The sequence below is a fragment of the Scyliorhinus torazame genome, chromosome 3, assembly GCF_047496885.1.
Source record: "Scyliorhinus torazame isolate Kashiwa2021f chromosome 3, sScyTor2.1, whole genome shotgun sequence".
Taxonomy (NCBI): domain Eukaryota; kingdom Metazoa; phylum Chordata; class Chondrichthyes; order Carcharhiniformes; family Scyliorhinidae; genus Scyliorhinus; species Scyliorhinus torazame.
The window spans coordinates 22,783,447-22,801,272 of record NC_092709.1 but is presented as its reverse complement, the minus strand read 5'-3'; the positions used below and the strand labels follow the sequence as shown (position 1 = coordinate 22,801,272).

At 52.6% G+C, this 17,826-nt stretch overlaps 1 protein-coding gene across 1 annotated transcript in view; it reads left to right on the top strand.

The window, feature by feature from the left end:
* The window catches only part of LOC140408343 (uncharacterized), a 191,197-nt gene that overhangs the window by 75,209 nt on the left and 98,162 nt on the right, over window positions 1-17,826 (top strand). The window contains exon 4 of the mRNA XM_072495406.1: window positions 12,655-12,760. Within this exon, the coding sequence (XP_072351507.1) occupies window positions 12,655-12,760 (106 nt within the window). The remainder of the gene's footprint in view (window positions 1-12,654; window positions 12,761-17,826) is intronic.

The following is a 17,826-nucleotide window of genomic DNA, read 5'->3' as shown; positions in this document are numbered from 1 at the left end:
TCCAGGACCCAGTCCTCCAGAGGACACCCGCCAAGAGCATCTCAGGCAACAGAGCGTGGAAGGCAGCAGGCCACTTCTACCTGGGCACACACCCAGACATAGTGGGAGGATACAGAAGTCGACGGAATTGTAGGGGCACTGCATGGGCTCAGGTGAAGTTAGGCAGTAGTGTAGGGGGGGCATTCTCAAAAGCAAAATCTGCATATGTCGCTGAATTAAATATTATTGCTCTTCACCACATTAACCCTCCTCCCAGTGGCATAGCGCTTCTCCCCATCAGGACACGCATGTTCTCATTGGCCCTCCATGTCTGTCAGCTGGTTAGCCCCACTCATTCACAGTGATATGATTCAGCGATCCCCAGACCCTCAGCCCTAATCTCCCTCTAGCGAAAGGGGACAAAGGAATGTTGGGCCGAACCTCACTTAGACTTGACCGGCAAGTTTGTGTGTGGGCAGCAGACAGACAGGAGTCAGACATAAGCAGTAGCTGAGGAGCATCACAGGCTATTCCACACTGTGAGTCGGCATCACCTTCCTTCTTCGACCGGGTAGCAGGCACTCAAAGACTCCTCTGTCCCAGCACCTTGATGACGAAGATGACTTCAACCTTCATCCCCTGGTCGCAGCAGGGTCTTGACATCCTGGGGCTGGGGGTAAGGGTCGGACACCATACTGATCCTACTACATAAAGCGGGAGGCGATGGGGGCATCCCTAACCCTACTGCCCATGTGCACCTTGCCTCTGCCTGGCATCTGTCTGGCCTCCTTCCTCTGGATCCTCACCGGCCTCTTCCTCGACTCCCTTCTGAATGTTCTCCTTATCCGAGGACAGGTGCAGCTCCCCGAGGTCTTTGCCCCACTGCAGAGGGAGGTTATGGGCACAGCAGACCACCACAATGTGGGAAGCCCCCTGTGGGCTGTACTGAAGGGCCCCACCGGACCTGTCGAGGCAGCGGAAGCGCATCTTCACCGCTGCACCGCGGAAGTGAGCTCCAGAAGCCTCATCGCCATCTGGAACTGCCAGTCCTGGAGACCCGCTGTTGTCTATCGCAGATTGGGTGGCACTGTCAGCTTCGTTTTCCCAGGCCTCTACTGCGGCCTCTTGCCTCCCCACTGGTGTCATCGGCCAACACCTCAGAGGATATCCCTTGTCCCCTACAAGTCATTCTTGAAATTTAATGTGATCCTCAAAAACGCCAGGGATCTGTCCCTTGGCGCTAGAGGAGGATTGTGGGGCGGGTCGAGGACTCACTTAATAATGCCCGGGTCCTTTCTTTCAGGATTTATATAATATTAACTATAGTAGGCCGAACCATTTGCTTGACATTGAGGACCTATGAGAAGAGCTGTAGCCAGATGGGGAAAATCGCTGTCCCACTGACAGGAGAGTTAATGAGAGTGAGGCCTTTTGATTGTGCAGAACAAGGTTTATAATAAAGTAACGTGTGCATTTACAACAACTGATTAAAAAAAAAACAATTACCTGTGTCTAACTTCAACAGTGTCCATGTTGTGCCCCTACAATTCCTTAGGCTTGGGAACCCTCCCACTATGTCTCGGTGTATTCCCAGGATACACATCAGAAGTGGAGGCAGCCAGCTACATTCCCACTCTGTTGCCTGAGATGCTCTTGGCGGGTGTCCTCTGGCGGGCCGGGACCTGGAGATCCTCGACCTGCTTTCGGGTGGCGCTGGTGTTGCTGCATCACCCTGTTCTGCCCGCTTCGCCTTAGATGCACCGGTATCAGGAAGGGAGGATTCAGATTGGCTGGTCATTCCCAGGCTGTCCTGGGCGGAAGGCCCGGGGATGTGCCACAACTATTCCTCCTCCCTCTAGGTGCTCGTGAGCCCTTAGGTTACTCCATGGGGTGGAGCTCAATGCCATGGCGCTGCCAGTCCTGGAGGCCCGCCACTGTTTGTACCATGGTGTTGAAGCCCTCAAACATGGACTGAGCCAGGCTTCAGAGTTTGCCAGCCATGGCTCTGATGTCCTGCCCAAGGCTTTCCAATGCGAACACCACCCTTGCAGAGTTGACCTTGATGCCAGGCTTTGTCGGTACCATCTCCTGCCACTGAATTATGAGGGGCATAGACAGAGTGGATAGTCAGAGGCTTTTCCCCAGGGTAGAGGGGTCAATTACTAGGGGGCATAGGTTTAAGGTGCGAGAGGGCAAGGTTTAGAGTAGATGTGCGAGGCAAGTTTTTTACGCAGAGGGTAGTGGGTGCCTGGAACTCGCTGCCGGAGGAGGTGGTGGAAGCAGGGACGATAGTGACATTTAAGGGGCATCTTGACAAATACATGAATAGGATGGGAATAGAGGGATACGGACCCAGGAAGTGTAGAAGATTGTAGTTTAGTCGGGCAGCATGGTCGGCACGGGCTTGGAGGGCCGAAGGGCCTGTTCCTGTGCTGTACTTTTCTTTGTTCTTTGTTCTTTGTTCTTTGTTGAAGGCTTTGGGACTCAGCCTTGCAGTCACAGGACTGTCGCTGAAAAACCCCTCCTGGTATTCCTGACATTTCCTTCGCTCCTCAAGCAACTGAGGATAAACGTGTCCAAAGGTGCGGAAACTGGCTGGGGCACAGCTGTCCAGGAATCCAGCAGACCTCTTCCGACCATCCAATCCTAAGGATGTACCTACGTCCACCTGATGTGCATCAGAAGAAGTGTGGTGCTCACCAGACAGTGACCCAGTGCCTGCCTGCTAAGTGTGCCCATTGATATGTGTGCGTCTGCAATAGTGGCTGGTACCTGTGATCGCTGGGGTGTGGGCCACTGCTCATGGATGGGCCTGACTCTTCAGGTTATGTTCCTGCAAGGCAAGTGAAATGCTTTTAGTACATGGTCTGGCCAAGGGTTTGGACTACAAAGAACTCACTCGAGTTTGGTCACCTGGCTGATGTTGCTCCTCACAGGCTCACCTCGTTTTCTTTCTCCAGGGCTGCACACAGCTGTGTCCAAGAGATTGAACTTCATTTGCTGGAGACTCCAGGCCAATCCTGGAGGGTTGGCAACACAAACAGCAAAACCAGACACTCGAAGGTACCTTCCCATGGCTGTAGAGTAGGTCGCACCTGTCTCACAATTGGATGCCGGATTGTAATTTCACCCTGTCTTGGGGTGATGCAGGGGGTGGGTGTGGGGGGGGGGGGGGGGGAGAGAGGGGGGTGATTGTGGTGCAAGGGGGTGAGGTTATGACTGGTTAATAGCCAGAACGGCAATGAGTATTCTTAGTCTCCCAGCAACCAGCCACCCAGTCAGCCCACTCCTTTCCATAACGTTGATACTTGGCCTTTCACAAAGTGGCAGCAAGGTGTATGCTGGTATACCATTTGTAGTGGTCCAGGACCATCTAAGTCATGATCAAGTGGAATCAGGTGTGATTTCAATGTTCCACAGGGTTGTTATTAAACATCATGATGCCTACATGGGCCACATCTGTACTCTTGAGACCTGGTAAAAGTGTGGCACTGCCTCGAGTAGTTTTCTCCTTTTGACGGCCAATGTGGCATAAACGTTTGCCTGGTGTCAGTGGATGGATGTGACAATTATCACCAACAGTGGGTCACATGATCCACTGGCACAAAGGCTAAGTGGCATCGGTGGGTCCAGTGTTAAAGGCATGGACTGGGTGTGGCATGCAGCTCAGGTTGCTGCAGATGTTGACATCTGTGGACATCTTGGCTGTTGCAGAAACAACAGTGAAGGCCGGTTCCCAAATGGTTAAGCCAGGGTCTGATCTGGGTTGCCAACACTAGGGACTCAATGGCTAAGGTGCCAACACAGTTGCCTTTCTTCCATCTCCGGGAATGAACCTCTCCCCCATAAACCCAAGGAAGCCAGGGGGGTGCCCGCATCGTAACCCGTTAAGGCTTCTTCGACAGCATCCCTCAGAACAATAACCCAGGTGGGCAAGGCGTGGGAACACCACCACAGCCAGGTTCCCCTCCAACTCAGACACTCCTTCAATGTTGCCGGGTCAGTATCCTGGAACTCCCTACCTGACAGCACTGTGGGAGTTCACCTTCACCACACAGGACAGCAACTGCTAAAGAGATGGGTGCGCCTCTCAGTGGCAGCGAGAGATGGCCGATAAATCGTTGAGACCAACATGACGAGAATGTGGGGCTGGATTCTCCAATTCTGGGGCTATGTCTCCACGCCGACCTGGCGGGAAAACTGGTGCGAAACGGCCACCGATTCCCCGTTTTGCTGGAGGCTAGCAGGATGGTAGCGTAGTGAACCTCGCTCTAGCTGTGGATATGCCACGGAGAATTGCCGGGTCCGTGGCCGCGCATGGCGGCCGCCTGCCGCGGCGGCACTGTGCTTCATGGCAGAGGCCACTCGCGGATCCGTTCCCGCAAAATGGCCCCCCCCCCCCTTCGGCCGGCTCACACGCCCCGTACCGCCCCACCACATTGCCCCCAGCCCCGAAAAATGCCGCCGTCCCCTGCCCCACGGAGCAACCCTCCCCCAACTGTGGCGGCGCTGGACTGAGTCCGCAGCCGCCACGCCGAGTTCCCGACGGATGAGACCACACGTGTCCCGCGCCATCAGGAACTCGGCCGGTCGGGGGTGGAGCATACCGGGGCGGGCATCAGGCAATGGTGATACGCTTTGGAGGGGGAGGAGCTATTTGAAAGCGGCGTCGCCCCCGATTTCATTGGGAATTTGGATTCTCCAGCCATTCGCCGAATGTGATTTTGGCATCGGCGACCGGAGAATCCACCCTGTGATTTTTTTTATGGTCCTGACTTGTTGAAAGGGTCGCTGTAAAACATGTGAAAGGAAACCCAGAGGGAAAGCAGAGAGGAAGGGGACACTGGCTGTGCTACTTGGCACACGAAAGCTTAACCGAGTGAAAAATAAAACAAACAAGTAATGCAAAGTGGAGATATTTGTCAGTGAAAAACAATGACCCCTGAATTTGATTCATTCACCTCTCACTCACGATATTCCTTTCCTTTCTCTGCAATAATTCTAATCCCCTTGGCATCTCAGTCTGTCCACTCAGATTTTTTATTGGAGCTTTTCTCTCTGTTCCCATCGCATTCTATTTCAGCTCAGTCTTTGCTATTGGATTCTGACTTCATTTCATTTCTCTCCCTCTGCCTTTTCAATCTCCCTTTTATTGCTTCCACCTGCAGCTTCCCTCAAACAATTCTACATGTTGGCCGCTTTGAATTGCTTCCAGCGATTACCCATAATATCTCTCCCCGTGAATCTGCGTGGAATAATGGCTAATCCGAACTAAATCTGCCCATTTTAATTAGATTTGAGGAAACGTGGATGGTTTTTGAACTTCGTGTTAGGTGAAGGTTCCCCTGCCATATCATTTGCAGCATGATCTTCATCATTTTATAACTTCACTCTCTTTCGTTGGGAGAATACTGTGGAGTAGTAGAAGGGTTCACAGGCTGATTAATGGTTTGGCTAGTTGCGATTTGAATGTTCCTTCCATTGCTTCAATGCACCTTCTCAAATGCAGCTGGAAGAGTCGCTAATACTGTGGACTGGAGCCACAACACATAGGGTAAGGTGGTGGGGGCACACAGTCACGAGATGGGAGGATCCCGGTGGATATCAGCCTCAAATCCAGAGACAGAGCTTTGACCTCCAAGGGGAAGAACCATGTAGATTAGGGTTCAAACCCAACTCCTTCTGATTCAGAGGTAATAATGTGTTGCTATCAGTTCCCAGGCAAGGCTTCTTAATTTATTATAATTCCAGATGGAATATCCCCAAATTGTTATGCTCCTAGTGAGGAAGGATGACCTGCCTCCTCTTGTTTATTCAGCATCCTCGGTTGGTCACAACCAGGTTAATTTAAAAAGGACCCCTTCCCTCGTGGTTACCTTTTCCCAGTCCAAATGTATTTATGTTTTTACCGGAGCCAATTAAACCAGGATTTCTTGAGATAAAGAAGGAGTGAGCTTATTGGTTACTAAAACGCAAGAATGAAATAACAAAAACACAACATATATACATCCAGATTAGAAATGAGATGTGAGTCCAAAAATAAAAGTGAAAGAGATATACAAATCAGTCTTTGGCTTGTCCATGAGGAGTAGATGGTGAAATGTTGTGGCCATAAAGTTGGGTGAATCCGGTAGCGCTGACTTTAGTACTTGAGCAGTTGGGTTGAGGATTCTTAGTTCTGCAGGTTAGCTGAAAGAAGGTGTCCTGTTTCCTTTTCTAGTGTGACTTTGCTGACTTGTGACTTGCTTCCAAAAATCAGTGATTGATACTTTTTTTTAACCTACAAGCACAAGGATGCATACGGGATGTTATTCAGCTGTGATGTTGACAGCACACACCAGCACAATAGAACTAGAAAAACAGACTAGCACACAGAGACCAGAGGGTTGCAGTTGGCTTTTAACCCCTTTTCTTGTGTATTCACGGAAGGAGAATAACACAAACATGTTCATCACTTTCTTTCAACTCATGTTCATAGTCTGGGATACATCTCACAGGAAATGATTTCTGCTGAGATGGTAATCAGCCTCCATTATCTCCACAGGAGATTACAGTTCGGTTTTTGGATTACATCTCTTCCTTTGAAGTGTCTCTGTTTGGAAAATAGTGTGATGTTCCTTTCTCTCTGGACAAGTTGGTCAAATGTAATAAATTTAGGAATTCCAGCAAGTGGCTACTTTACTGTCTCAGCCAGCTTTTTGCTTACATGTTTTTATGACACCCTGGACACGTGTGTGGTGAATTCCAGCCCTACTCGTCCCTGAGTCACAACACAAATGAATTAACCAATAATCCCAATAAAAATACTCAAGGTCTTTGGCTCTTGGCTGCCCAATAATTACAGTCATCAGGTTTGTAAGTTTTAACAAGAATATTATTTATTGAGAGCAAGAACTATCATGAAATATGCAGGAAATACAACTAGATAACAATAAGTTAATACCTACTACAACCTTTAACTGTCCCACCCTCTGCTCTCACACACAAGACAGACAAACGCAGAGGGGTGGAAAGGGATAAAATAATAAGACAAAGGTCAACATTAAGAGTCTTTGCTTCATATGGAAGTTCTTTAGCATGCTTTCCTCACAGCATGCTGGTTGATCAAAGATATTGGTTTACAGCTAGTAGTGGACTTTCTTGCAGAATCATTCATTCAGGTTCCGGGCCAGCTAGAAAACATGGCTCTCAGCTTGAGGTTCACATTCAGGCCGATATCTTTCTGCATTAACACTTTATTTCACATCAAAGCTTGCTTTCGGCTCATGGTTTGGCTTCAGGCCTCTACAGTTTCAAGAGAAGGACACCCAGATTTGCTGGAGAGATGGTCAGCCCTCACAGTGGCTGCACGGTAGCACAAGTGGCTAGCACTGTGGCTTCACAGCGCCAGGGGCCCAGGTTCAATTCCGCGCTGGGTCACTGTCTGTGTGGAGTCTGCACGTTCTCCCTGTGTCTGCGTGGGTTTCCTCCGGGTGCTCCGGTTTCCTCCCACAGTCCAAAGATGTGCAGGTTAGGTGGATTGGCCATGATAAATTGCCCTTAGTGACCAAAAAGATTAGGAGAGATTATTGGGTTACGGGGATAGGGTGGAAGTGAGGGCTTAAGTGGGTCGGTGCAGACTCGATGGGCCGAATGGCCTCCTTCTGCACTGTATGTTCTATGTTCAGTGGCCTTCTGAAGAGGTTTAGTTAGATCTTTTATGGAGAGAGTTAGTTAGATACCTCCATCCAGGCGGCAGAATCAAAAGTGAAACCGAAATGAAACCGCGTGACTCTGAAAACATGCCAGTGGAATCAGATCCAATCAAACCAAGTACCAGCCATTCTCTGTCATAGGTGCCAGTCTGTCTGCAGCTCCAGCGTGAACCAGCACAGTGATCTCTCCTGCTCCTGAAATCCTCGGCTTGAATTAAAGGCACAGGCCACTTTCCTTAAAGACACATTAATCATCCATGAAACAAAAATGTAATTTTTGGAAGAATAAATGAGAGGGGAAATTGGGCGCGATTCTCCAAAATGGAGACTAAGTGTTTGTGCCGTCGTGAACGTCGTCGCGTTTCACGACAGCGCGAAACGGGCGTGGGGACTACCAATTCTGTCACCCACAGGGGGCCAGCACGGCGCTGGAGTGGTTCACGCCGCTCCAGCCTCCCTTCCTGGCGCCAAATGGGCGCCACGCCAACCCGCACATGCGCAGTTGGGCCATGCCAACCCGCACATGCGCAGGGGACTTCTTCAGCGCTCCGGCCCCGACGCAACATGGCGCGGGGGTTCTGGGGCCAGAAGCAGAACAAAACAGGCCCGGGGGGGGGGGGGAGACCGGCCCGTCGATCGGTGAGCCCCGATCGCGGGCCAGACCCCATCGGAGGCCCCCCCCCCCTCCCCCGGTGAAGGAGCGCTTTTCCCAGCTGCTCAGGCCGCACCCCCGTCCCTTCGCGCAGAGTTCCCGCCGGCAGCGACCAGGGTTGAACGGCGCCGGCGGGACTCTGCCGTTTCATTCGGGCCGGAGAGTCGCGGCCCGGCCGCGGACAGCGCCCCCGACTGGTGCCGCGCCAAACGCGCCGGCGCAAATGGCGGCGGTTCTCCGCACCTCGGCGTCGGGGCAGCGTGGCGCGGTTGCGGCGATTCTCCGGCCCGGCGCTGGGCTCGGAGAATCGCGCCCAAGAGAATTGGCAGGGAATAAACAAGAACGACCCTTACAATGTCCTTTCATTAAAAAAATGTGTGTCATGCAGTAAAGGGCAATATGTCCGTAAACAATCCGTGGCTATGATCCATTGGCATGACAAATGCGACCACTAAGCCAAAACCTGGCTCCCGACAGAGCAGTGAGGGATGTAAATTACAGGCCAGCTGCTTTATCTTCCAATCAGCCAGCTAAGTAGCATTTATACAGCACCTTTAACCTAGAAAATGGCTCCAGATGCTTTACATGGGTGGAAGGCAGGGAGATAAAAGACTTAAAGCAGTCGATGCCAGATTATGGTGCCAGTTCAGAGGGAGCCATTGAAACTTTGGTCCAAAGATTTTCAAAGATGAAGAGATAAGTGGAGGCTCTGTTGCTGATAGAGATACAAAGTGAAGCGGGGGTGTGGTGGCGGGAAAGACCAGTCTGGGGCCAACTGAGCTGAGAGGGTGTGTAACAGAGACGGGGCCTTGAAGGAGCTGATCGTGTAAACAAGGGGCTGGATTCTCCATTATTGAGACTATGTCCCCACGCCAGCGTCAAAAAGGTAGAGTTTTACTCCTGAAAATCCTGGATTGAAGGGACACGAATTCCCAGCCCTGCAGGGGGCTAGCAGGGAACCGTAGTAAATCTCGCAGCTTTTGCTGCGGATACGGGCCCCCGCACTTCCAGGTCGGAGGCCGCGCATGTGCACGGCGGCAGTCTCCAGCGGCCACGGCGTGCTCCATGGTGGACTCGGACCGCGGAGAGAGAACCACAAAGGAGACCCCCTCGATCGGCCGCGCGCCCGACCCTCAAACCCTGCACAATCATTCCCCGGCTGCCTATAAGGCCCCCCCCCCGGGCCTCTGATTGGCCTTCCTCCGACCAGGGCGGCCACCTCCTCAGCCGCCACGCGAGTATCACGACCGGCAATAACAGGTTAGTTCCACGCCATCGGGAATTCAGCCGGTCGGGATGGAGGATGTCGGAGCGGGCATCTGGCAGTGGCCCCCGGCGGCGCGGCGTACTCCCTGGTGACGCCACTTTTCGGTACCCGGAGAATCGCCGACCCGGTGCCGGTCCCAATTACGGCGTCAAACTGGATTCTCCGCCCCGGCGCCGGCTGCGATTTCACCGCGGGAGTTTAAGTTTAAAGGGAGGGTCAGGGTGTGTGTGTAGATTGATGTGGGCTGGGGTGATGGGTGAGCAAGGCTTAATATTGGGCAGAATCCAAACTGGTGGAATCTGGATGAGTTGGAGTTTAAGGAAGGGAGGGAGAGACGGAGGGCACTGAAGAAGTGTAAAATCAATGTCAAACGGCTTCAACACCACGCAGCTAATCTGCAATGTAAGAATGGCATTGAACATCTGCCCCATTGAGTCGAATGGTGACAAAAATGTGGTTAAGCATTTCAGTGGCAGGGGAGGTGAGAAAGGACATTTTTACAGAGCTGGGATAAATACCCTTAATGACGACAGTTGTGGAGAATGAATAATGTTCCCACTGGCAGGCTGGCTTCCTTGTACCATCCCCAACGGCAGCTATATTTCAGGAGCAGTGCTGAAGGCAGGGAATCTGAAAGAGGGGACTGAAAGGGGAGGCCCTAAAGGTGAGGGAGGCCCCTCGCTGACTAGTGACCTCATAGCGGGAAGTGCTCACTTGAGGGGTAGAGGGTGCGCGATGCCCATGTCTGCAGAGGCCGTATTATCTGTGGGTGGGGGTTGTGGAGGATCCTAAAGCTCACTTTAAGATCACGCACCCTTCCAAAACGGCGCCTTGATTCCTGAGGAGCCGGCCTGGCCGGCTGGTTCAGTTCTCCACTGCAAAAAAAATTTCCAAGTGGGGGTTTAACCGGTAGAAAGTGCCCAATTCCCCAAAAAATGACTAAGTGTGGGTGAATACAGGTCTAGACATCACCCATAAAGGCGATGGGAAACACCCCATCAATCTCACCCAAAATGACACCGAGGGCGAAATCTTTATTTTGGAGAAGAGGTTCTCCCGTCGGAGTTGAATTGCACGAAGTGCAAATCATTGAGCAATTCAGTATCCGTCGCCATGCTAATTTATGCAGGGCAAGGAATACAAGGGGATTCTCCAAAGAATCCCGCGAACGGGCTGCCATTTTGAGCAGGCACCCCACAGGAACCACCGAATAAAAGAACCCCCCCTCAAAGACCCCTAATTAGGGAGACCTCACATGGTCCCCCCTAATAGAGAGAGCTGCCCAGGGACCCTCTTAATAGGGAGACCCGCCAGGAACTCCCTTAAAAGTGAGACCTCACCCCAGGACCCCCTTAATATAGAGAGCCCCACATGGACCTCTGAAATAAGGAGATTCTCTCCCCCCCACCCAGGGACCCTTAATAGGTACACCCCCTCAGGGACCCCCTTAACACCTTAATAGGGAAATCCCAAACAGAGATCCCTGAATTAAAGGAACACCCCACAGGACCCCCTATATAGAGCAACTTCCCCCACAGAGACCCCATTATTAAGGGACCCCCCGCAAAGACCCCCTAAACAGAAGGACCTGGGAGCGGGGGGTCCCCAGAACAAAGATCCCTGGGCGAAATTCTCCCCCACCGGCGCGATGTCCGCCGACTGGCGCCCAAAACGGCGCCAATCAGACGGGCATCGCGCCGCCCCAAAGGTACGGAATGCTCCGCATCTTTGGGGGCCGAGCCCCGACATTGAGGGGCTAGGTTGGCGCCGGAGGGATTTCCGCCCCGCCAGCTGGCGGAAACGGCGTTTGTTGCCCCGCCAGCTGGCGCGGAAATGACATCCCCGGGCGGCGCATGCACGGGAGTGTCAGCGGCCGCTGACAGTTTCCCGTGCATGCTCAGTGGGGAGAGTCTCTTCCGCCTCTGCCATGGTGGAGACCGTGGCGGAGGCGGAAGGGAAAGAGTGCCCCCACGGTACAGGCCCGCCCGCGGATCGGTGGGCCCCGATCGCGGGCCAGACCACCGTGGGGGTACCCCCCGGGGCGAGATCGCCCAGGACCCCGGAGCCCGCCCACGTCGCCTTGTCCCGCCGGTAAATACCTACTTTAATTTACGCCGGCGGGACAGGCAATTTCTCGGCGGGACTTCGGCCCATCCGGGCCGGAGAATTGAGCGGGGGGGCCCGTCAACCGGCGCGGCCCGATTAGTGCCCCCGCCGATTATCCGGTACCGGAGACTTCGGCAACCGGCGGGGGCGGGATTCACGGCGGCCAACGGCCATTCTCCGACCCGCTGGGGGGTCGGAGAATGACGCCCCCTGTTTGGAAGTTGGAAAGCAATCCCGACAGGGGCAGTGAAAACAATTACAGACCACCACATCAGCCTCAGATTCAGTGAGACCTGTTCTAAATCCGGCCCACTTTATTCCTGCTCCTGAGGACCAGAGAATGGATGATTAAAGACCCGTTTGCATCCAATAACATCCTCCCGCTGCGGGCGGGTACGAACCCCGACCCGCCACCAGTGAGGGGCCGGAGCATAGCGGTCGGTTCGATGCCCGGCGCGAACCGCGATTTCGGCCGGATGCCCCGATTCTCCGCCTGATCGCGATTCGCGATCCTGCCGCCGAGGGGCGGGGAATTCAGCCTTTAGTAACATTTTGGGAGAATTGAGCCCGATCATTCATCTTTGAGGTGAGATTTCAGTTACCGGCGGGGCCTGTGACAGGACTGCTCCTCCCTGTTAAGGAGGGGATTTTGCTGGCCTGTTTTTGGGGGGTCCACTATAAGCTACACTCGATTTCCTGCTGGGGAGACAGGAAATTCCTTTTTCTGCTACTTCGCGCCCCAATGGGAGCATGGAGGAGGAATCTGTCACAAAACCCTCTCGATAAAGACATCTCTCCTCCAGCGCCAGACAAAACTCCGAAGCTCATCTCCAGAGATGCGGTGAAGCATGTCTCTTTAGAATGTGCAGGAATGCTGGGGATTGGGTGGGGGGGGCGGATGAACAAACTGTTCTGATTACTTGTCCTTTCTCCGTATGTCTTCACTACTGTGAAAGCTGGTGCAGCAGATGCCTCTCGCACTGGACGACCTGGTGACCTTTCAAACCTTTTGCAGCGCGGTGTCGTGGCTCTCCAAAGCCAACGTCGAAACCAAACTCCGAGGTAAGATCTGCCATGTGATTCCCTGGGAAATGTACAAAGGATAAACGGGATACGAACAGCCAGCTGGTCTAGTTAGGTAAAGACTGACCTCTGATAGATGTACTTCCTATTAATAGAGATCTGTGTTTCCTGATCTCTTCACTGGAAGTGTTTTAGGGAATAGATTTATTGGGCGATGGGGGAGGGAAGAAATCAGAAAGGGTTGAAAGAAAGTAAAATAGCTCCATTTGCTTTCTTGATTCATACTATTAGCTTTTTAAAGTACTAAATCGCAGTAACCAGGAAGCCTGCATATGTAAATAAACAACTAAGTCAAATTGGTATTTGGTTATCTGTTAGTGTTTAGAAGCAGTCAGACATGGAGTAGAAATTGGCCCCCATTGCACCCACTCACACGAATAACATCGATGTATATACAGGGTAGCTCGATAAACACAGGGGAGAAAGGAACAGAAGGATATGCTGATGGGGTGAGATTAAGTATGGTCACATCAAGGGAGGGCAGCACGGTGGCGCAGTGGTTAGCTCTGCTGCCTCACGGCGCCGAGGTCCCAGGTTCGATACCGGTTCTGGGTCACTGTCCGTGTAGAGTTTGCACGTTCTCCCCGTGTCTGCGTGGGTTACGCCCCCACAACCCAAAAGATGTGCAGGGTAGGTGGATTGGCCACGCTGAATTGCCCCTTAATTGGAAAAAATGAATTGGGCACTCTAAATTTCTGGAAAAAAATGTATGGTCACATCACACACACACACACACACACGGTACAAAGGACAGGAGTGTACTTAATAAAAGGCAAAGATATAAAGAGTTCACTGATTATGAGTCCTTCACTGTAGTTCATGGCCAAGACAATTCTTTGGCTGTGGTTATCGGGTTTTCCTTCTGGAAATGCTGCTTTAGTGCTTTGTATTTCCCACTCTGAGATAAGCAGGTAAGGTTCACTTCAGTTGAAAGAGAGAGGTAAGCATTTTTTTGCTGTCTTCAGATTCACCAGATTGCCTCAGCAAGCAGAGTTTGTAATAAAAGACATTTCGAAATGGTAATCCCCATCACGTGAGCTCTCGCTCATAATCATTGTGTATTCCACAGAATATAATTGAATATCTCATGTCTGGACTGTGTTGTGGGCTAGGTGACTATTTTTTGAACTTCCACGCCACCACCTCTGATTGACGCATTCCTTCATGTAATTAGCTAGGAAGAACATATCAACAACCATTGTCTCGGTGGACTCTCCATCTTCAGCCTCACCGAATGGAATGTGGCTTTTACAGTGAGGCAAATGGTGGCAGTCATTTTAAGTTTCAGTCCATCTTTGAAGTCATCTTTCACATCAGCAGGTGTGAAATCCCACAGGAGGGCTTGCTGAACATGTCTCAGTTATAATCCACATCGGAAACTTCCAGAAACCTGACCAACCTGCAGTTGCAGACATGTCAGATGACCTGTGGCTGCCATCTTGAGTCAGTGTCTTTGTTTTAACAGTCAAAACTGCCTTTTTTAAAGTTTCATATGTCATTCCAGCAGATTAAATTGAAACTTAATATTTGTCATCAACACGCCATCGAAAGAATGATGGGCTGTTAAATACTCTGCATGGTAGGGTTGCCAACTCTGGTTCGGCCTTTTTCCTGGACATGATCTCCCTCTTTCAACTGTTGCATCCCATTGAAAAGCCTTCCTTCTCCCTCATCTCCAGTATTTTCAAAACTAAGACAGAAAAGTTGCCAGCAATTGAAAGAAAAACATTTTTTAATGTAGCGATGATTTTTCTCCTGGGAGTTGCTCGCAGCTGTTCATTCCCAAAGCCAATTCAGGACTGAGATACCCTCAATTACAACTCAGGAGAGAAGATTGATAATTCAAAGGCTTTAATTATCAGAGAACCAGACAGCTGCCAAGAAGTGTGCTCACTGCACGCTGCCCACTGAACGTAACCTTATATACAGTTCCCTGGGGGCGGAGCCAGAGTCCCCCAGGGTTCCAAACCTGGTCTTAAAGGGGCCTACGCATTAAAGGTACATGTGTATACAGATATCATTCATCACATTCACCCCCTGTTTAAAAAAAACGCATAATCCGTCGGGGGTGAAGTGGAATTACATGGTCAGTCTTTTGGGTGGTCTGATTGTCCGTGTCGACCTTCTCAGCTCCGGTGGTGGTGCGGTGGATACGGTCGTCCTCGGTAGTGGTATATCCGGGAGCATGGTTGTCTGAGCCTTTGCCCGCATTGTAGCAGGGGTGGTATCCGGAGTGACAAGGGAGCTTGGTGCCAGCGCCGGCTGGGGGTAGGGGGGCGTTATGGGGGGGGGGGGGTGCTGTCGGAGTCGACGGCCGGTGCGAGGAGGGGAGCGTCGGTAGAAGGGGGGGGCGCGGTGGGCGAGCCAGCGGGTGCCGTCGGGATGCTCGACGTAGGTGTATTGAGGGTTTGCGTGTAGTAGTTGGACCCTCTCGACCAGCGGATCTGTCTTATGGCTCCTCACGTGCCTCCGGAGTAGAACTGGTCCCGGAGTCATCAGCCAACATGGAAGCGAGACCCCAGAGGTGGACTTCCTGGGGAAGACAAACAAATGGTTGTGAGGGGTCTCGTTCGTGGCCTTACAGAGGAGCGACCTAATGGAGTGTAGGGCATCGGGTAGGACCTCCTGCTAGCGGGCGATTGGGAGGCTTCTTGACCGTAGGGCCAGAAGGACAGCCTTCCAAACTGTCGCGTTCTCCCGCTCCACCTGCCCGTTTCCCCGCGGGTTATAGCTGGTCGTTCTGCTTGAGGCGATGCCCTTGTTGAGCAGATATCGACGCAGCTCATCGCTCATGAACGATGTACCCCGGTCGCTGTGGATTTAAGCGGGGAAACCAAACAGCGTGAAGATGCTGTGCAGTGCCTTGATTACGGAGGCCGAGGTCATTTCGGGGCAGCGGACAGCGAAGGGGAAGCGGGAGAATTCATCGATGACAGTGAGGAAATAAATGTTGCGGTTGGTGGATGGGAGGGGCCCTTTAAAGTCCACGCTTAGTCGCTCAAAAGGCCCAGAGGCCTTTACCAGGCGGGCCCTGTCTGGTCTGTAGAAGTGCGGTTTGCGATCCGCGCAGATCTGGCAAGCCTTGGTCATGGCCTTGACCTCCTCGGTGGAGTCAGGTCGGTTGCGGGACTTGGTGAAATGGGCAAGCCGGGTGACCCCCGGGTGGCAGAGGTCATCGTGGATGTCCCTCAGGCGGTCTTTTTGCGCGTTGGCGCACATGCCGCGGGACTGGGCATCTGGGGACTCGTTGAGCTTCCCCGGACGATAGGTAATATCGTACGTGTAGGTGGAGAGTTCGATCCTCCACCTCAGAATTTTATCATTCTTTATTTTGCCCCGTTGTGCGTTATCGAACATAAAGGCGACCGACTGTTGGTCCTATAGCTAGGTGGTGCCTCCAGTGCCGCACGGCCTCCACTATGGCTTGTGCCTCCTTCTCGACTGCAGAGTGTCGAATTTCCGAGGCGGTGAGGGTTCGGGAGAAGAACGCTACTGGTCTGCCCGCCTGGTTGAGGGTAGCAGCCAGGGCGAGGTCTGATACATCGCTTTCTACCTGGAAGGGAATGGTTTCGTCCACCGCGTGCATGGCGGCCTTGATGATATCGGCCTTGATACGACTGAAGGCCGGCTGAGCCTCAGCCGTCAGGGGAAAAACCGTGGTCTTAATGAGTGGTCGGGCTTTGTCTGCATATCTGAGGACCCACTGGGCATAATAGGAAAAGAGCCCCAGGCAACATTTGAGTGCCTTGAGGCTACGGGGGAGGGGAAGTTCCTTAAGGGGGCGCATGCGGTCGGGGTCTGGGCCGAGGACCCCGTTTTCCATGACGTAGCCGAGGATGGCTAGCCGGGTTGTGTGGAACACGCATTTCTCTTTGTTGTATGTCAGATTGAGGGCCCAGGCGGTCTGGAGGAACTTCCTCAGATTTGCGTCATGGTCCTGCTGGTCATGGCTGCAGATGGTGACGTCGTCCAAGTACGGGTATGTAGCCCGTAAGCCGTACTGGTCCACCATTTGATCCATCGCCCTTTGGAAAACGGAGACTCCATTTGTGACGCCAAAAGGGACCCTGAGGAAGTGGAAGAGCCAACCGGCTGCTTCGAAGGCCGTATAGGGACGGTTCTCTGGGTGGATAGGGAGTTGATGATAGGCAGATTTTAGGTCGACCGTGGAGAATACTTGATACTGGCCGATTTGGTTCACCATTTCTGCTGTGCGGGCGGAGTGGGTACGTATCGAGTTGCGTAAAGCGGTTTATGGTCTGACTATAGTCCACCACCATACGTTGTTTTTCTCTGGAGTGGACTACCAGTACTTGTGCCCTCCAAGGCCTGTTGCGAGCCTCTATGACCCCTTCTTTTAGTAGCCGCTGAACCTCTGACTTGATGAAAGTCATGTCTTGGGCACTATACCGCCGACTCCTGGTGGCGACGGGCTTACAGTCGGGCGTGAGGTTCGCGAAGAGGAGGGGTGGTGCAACTTTGCGTGTCGCCAGGCTATATACCGGGAGCGGGGGCAGGGGTCCGCCGAACTTCAGTGTCAGGCTTCGGTGGCTGCACTGAAAGTCCAGACCGAGCAGTAGGGGGGCGCAGAGGTGAGGGAGGACGTACAGTTTAAAACAGGCGTATTTGGCGCCTTGAATAGCAAGGTTCGCGACACAATATCCCCTGATTTGGACCGAATGAGACCCAGATGCGAGGGCAATAGTTTGGGAGGCGGGATAGGTCCGCAGGGAGCAGCGTCTTACCGTGTCTGGATGGATAAATCTCTCCGTGCTCCCGGAGTCAAAAAGGCAGGGTGTGTCACGGCTATTGATTTGAACCTGCATCATTGAGTTTCGCAGGTGCTTCAGCCGAGATTGATCGAACGTGATCGCTCCTAGTTGCGAGCAGTCAGAGTCCTCGGTTGAATCGGACTCGCAAAATGGCCACCGCCGTCGGTCGCACGTGTTGGGTTTTGAAGATGGCCGCCGCCAAGATGGCCGCCCCTAATACTCGCACGAGGCCGATGACGCGTCGGAGGTGGGCGTGCCCGGCCGCCGTGCGGC